At 48.9% G+C, this 3,822-nt stretch overlaps 1 protein-coding gene across 5 annotated transcripts in view; it reads right to left on the bottom strand.

Annotated features, from left to right (window-relative positions):
- Positions 1 to 3,822, bottom strand: part of LOC118411396 (rho GTPase-activating protein 24-like) — a 10,077-nt gene that overhangs the window by 4,741 nt on the left and 1,514 nt on the right. For 2 of the 5 annotated variants that reach the window (XR_004830667.1, XM_035813660.1), the window contains exons 2-5: positions 1,948 to 2,040; positions 1,245 to 1,332; positions 739 to 861; positions 20 to 152 (exon numbers count right to left, since the gene is read on the bottom strand). Coding sequence is in view for 4 of the 5 variants with exons in the window: in XM_035813660.1 (XP_035669553.1) it covers positions 20 to 152; positions 739 to 861; positions 1,245 to 1,332; positions 1,948 to 2,040 (437 nt within the window). In the remaining variant the exon portion in view is untranslated. The other 3 variants (XM_035813661.1, XM_035813662.1, XM_035813663.1) reach the window with 3 other exon arrangements.

Here is a 3,822-nt window from a genome sequence, read left to right as displayed (position 1 = left end):
AGTAATGAACAGTCCCCACCTGAACAGTCCCTCCTGTGCCATCCCGTGTTTCCGGATGTACGCTGCCGTCTGTTCGATGATCACAGGTACAGTTCTGTTGCCATAGCGACGCTCGTATCTCATTGTTTCCTCCAGACTTTGTCCAAAAATTCCTGCAACAAACAGAAACCCCAAAAGTTTGAATCATGGTTCTACAGTAACTCCTTTATGACATCAGCCACGTGTGCGCAGCTGAACACATAAAACCTTCTCCAGTCTTCTCAGGATCGATTATCCAGCAGCACTTCAAATTTGCAAGGTGCAAAAACACCAGCTTGTCGACCTGTGCTTCCAATATTATATACTATTACGTCAAGCCCCAGAAACGATTTACCTCCTTTATATCTACATGAGATGTACGCTAAGGCTATTGCGTCTTACCGCCTCCGTACGGTGCGTATATGACCCTGCGTATGGCGCGTATCTTACCGCCTCCGTATGGTGCGTATATGACCCTGCGTATGGCGCGTATCCATCCCTCCATCTCTGATTGGCTGGCCGCCTGTATCAGGTACTTACCGCCTCCGTACGGTGCGTATATGACCCTGCGTATGGCGCGTATCCATCCCTCCATCTCTGATTGGCTGGCCGCCTGTATCAGGTACTTACCGCCTCCGTACGGTGCGTATATGACCCTGCGTATGGCGCGTATCCATCCCTCCATCTCTGATTGGCTGGCCGCCTGTATCAGGTACTTACCGCCTCCGTACGGTGCGTATATGACCCTGCGTATGGCGCGTATCCATGCCTCCATCTCTGATTGGCTGGCCGCCTGTATCAGGTACGTCTCGTGGCTGGCGTTGATGCGCTGGTTACCCGGACCTGGGGGGGGGGATTATGGGAAGGATGGACGTAGATTTACAGACTTGGAGACTCATTTCAGGGGGTAGTTGTGACAATAAGGATTGTTTCGCCCTCTTACATTCTTGGGTGAGTCAACCCTTACCGCCTACCAACATTCAAAGGTTGGTGCTAATAGAACCAGTAGTGTACAAAATATGTGTCAGTCAACATGTTGATCTGTCCATTTACTGGGTAGTTTATTTCTTTTGTTCTTTTTTGTTACGTCAAGAAAGAAAGTAAAATATAAAGTTGCTGTTGTTGCTGCTGTTTGTAAAGTCTTATGAAATGTAAATTAACAATAAACAATAAATTAACATAATTTAGCCCTTCCAAAAGTTTCATGCGACGAATCGTTTCCTCACCTGGTACGACCTCGAACAAGTACCTGCTGGGGTCATCAGGGCAGGGGGGGAGCTCAACCACGTTGTTCCCTGGCAGGAAAATGGTGCCCTGGGGGGATATCAGGTTACATGATAAGTGTGTGTGGGGGGGGGGATCATCAGGGCTGGGGGGGAGCTCCACCACGTTGTTCCCTGGCAGGAAAATGGTGCCCTGGGGGGATATCAGGTTACTTCATAAGTGGGGGGGGGGGCGCATTTAAGTGCCATAGGGATATCAGGTGCATTCCTCAGACATATGACCAAATATGACCCTGTCCACTCACAGGGTCAGAGGTCATCATCATGACACACATATGTAAACCGACACAGTCACAACTGCAGCACAACAAAACCCATTGATCGTCATGGCTACTACAGCACAACAAAACCCATTGATCGTCATGGTTACAACAGCACAACAAAACCAATTGATCAAAGTCTGCCACACCAGAATTCTACACAGTCTACACTATGACAACACATTAACTATGGTTACGCACCTGTAGCTATGACAACAAAGTTACCATGGTTAAGCACCTGTAGCTATGACAACAGTATTACCATGGTTATGCACCTGTAGCTATGACAACAGTGTTACCATGGTTACACACCTGTAGCTATGCTAACAGTGTTACCATGGTTCTGCACCTGTAGATATGACAACAGTGTTACCATGGTTACACACCTGTAGCTTGCTCTCATCTTCCTTGGTGTAATAGAACAGCTGATCTCCTCGGAGGACAAACCATCTCCGCTGCCAGGTCTTCACAACTCCGCCCTGTAAACATGTAAACAAAAACAACAGCTGTAAACAACTCCACCCTGTAAACATGTAAACATAAACAACAGCTGTAAACAACTCCGCCCTGTAAACATGTAAATATAAACAACAGCTGTAAACAACTCCGCCCTGTAAACACAAACAACAGCCATAAACAACTATTCCTGTAAATACAAACAACAGATGTAAACAACTCTACCCTGTCAAGAACAGCTGTAAACAAGGGTAACAGTACAGAAACAAAAACTTACTATATAATATTTGACCCCATCCTTAACTTGTTGTACCTCAGAGAGCGTCCCAAGTCCAACCTCCTTTAATACAGGACACCAGATAATCCTGGCACGTGGGCAGGCTTCAGTACGCAGACCTTGCAGGTTCCGAGCTTCACAGCTCCAACCGACAACACTTCTAATACGAGATAATGCCTGCCTGCACCTAACATGGGTGAAACCCTGCCTGCACTGCTGAGGTATGCGCCCAGGAAACAGGAAGTAGCAGCACCCTGTCTGTCACCATACATCACTAACAGGATAAATATAGACTCCCACTGATGGGGAGGGCAGCCGCCATCTTATCTCAGGGACTGGTTTACCCATGCACTATCCACGGAAGATACCATGGTGGAGGGGGGGGGGAGTCCACCTCTGTACTATCCATGTGAGATACCATGGTGTGTGTGTGTGTGTGTGTGTGTGTGTGTGTGTGTGTGTGTGTGTGTGTGTGTGTGTGTGTGTGTGTGTGTGTGTGTGTGTGTGTGTGTGTGTGTGTGCGTGCGTGCGTGCGTGCGTGCGAGTGTGTGTGTGTGTGTGTGTGTGTGTGTGTGTGTGTGCGTGTGTGCGTGCGTGCGTGCGTGCGTGCGAGTGTGTGTGTGTGTGTGTGTGTGTGTGTGTGTGTGTGTGTGCGTGCGTGTGTGGTCGTCTGGCGTTTTCTTAGTCTAGTCTGAGTCAGGCAGGTTTGATGAGGTCAGGTTGGATTAACCCTCCAAAGCCGACAGGAGCTAACATAAGCCCCAAACTGTTTACTCACCCTGCCCACCCCCCTTCGGTGTTGGACACTTCCCCCTCACCCTGCCCCCCTCGGGTCATGCAGGTATTATCTTATCATCCTCCTAGGGCCGGGCTCCAGGCTTGTCAGGCCCTAAGCTCAGACTGTTCCTGTTTGGATGGCCAGTGTTCCAGTATCACTATATATGGCTGTTTGGCTACATGTCTGACTGTGATTGTTTTATGAAGCGCCCCAGCGAGTGCACGGTGTATGACTGGTATGTGGCTTATGCAGTGAGGCTGGGTACGGACCACTTGGGTTGAGGGGGGATTCCTTAGGGGCAAACCAACAGAGAAGTGGCAGGGGGGGGGGATTTGGGATGATCCATGAAGACTGCAATGGGGGATGAATGGGTTACTGGGGCTGAGAAACAAACTGTAATACGACAACATGGAACACAGCTGTAATAAGTTAGAGCTCCTTCAGCAAACACTAAACATTATTCAACTAAGCTGTAAAAAAAAGGTCTAACGAGGCATCAACAAAGGGACTTCATAGTGTCACCAGATGGATGACTGAACTCGAGGCATCAACTGTGCCGGACTGTTCCACACATGGTCCAGTCCAGAGGTCAGAGTTCAGCAGCTGGCCAGTGGGTGAGCTGCACCTGCCAGTCTGATCAGGGAACCTGTGGTTTACTATCTTATCTGTCTGGGTTAATGACCTCGTTAGGGCATCCTGCTTCGTTAGGGGACATCCGCACAGGAATCTTCAGGGTCGTTACAGGATTCC

The sequence above is a fragment of the Branchiostoma floridae genome, chromosome 3 (assembly GCF_000003815.2).
Source record: "Branchiostoma floridae strain S238N-H82 chromosome 3, Bfl_VNyyK, whole genome shotgun sequence".
Taxonomy (NCBI): Eukaryota; Metazoa; Chordata; class Leptocardii; order Amphioxiformes; family Branchiostomatidae; genus Branchiostoma; species Branchiostoma floridae.
The sequence above is the reverse complement of the archived record's forward strand: the minus strand, read 5'-3'. Positions and strand labels throughout refer to the sequence as shown.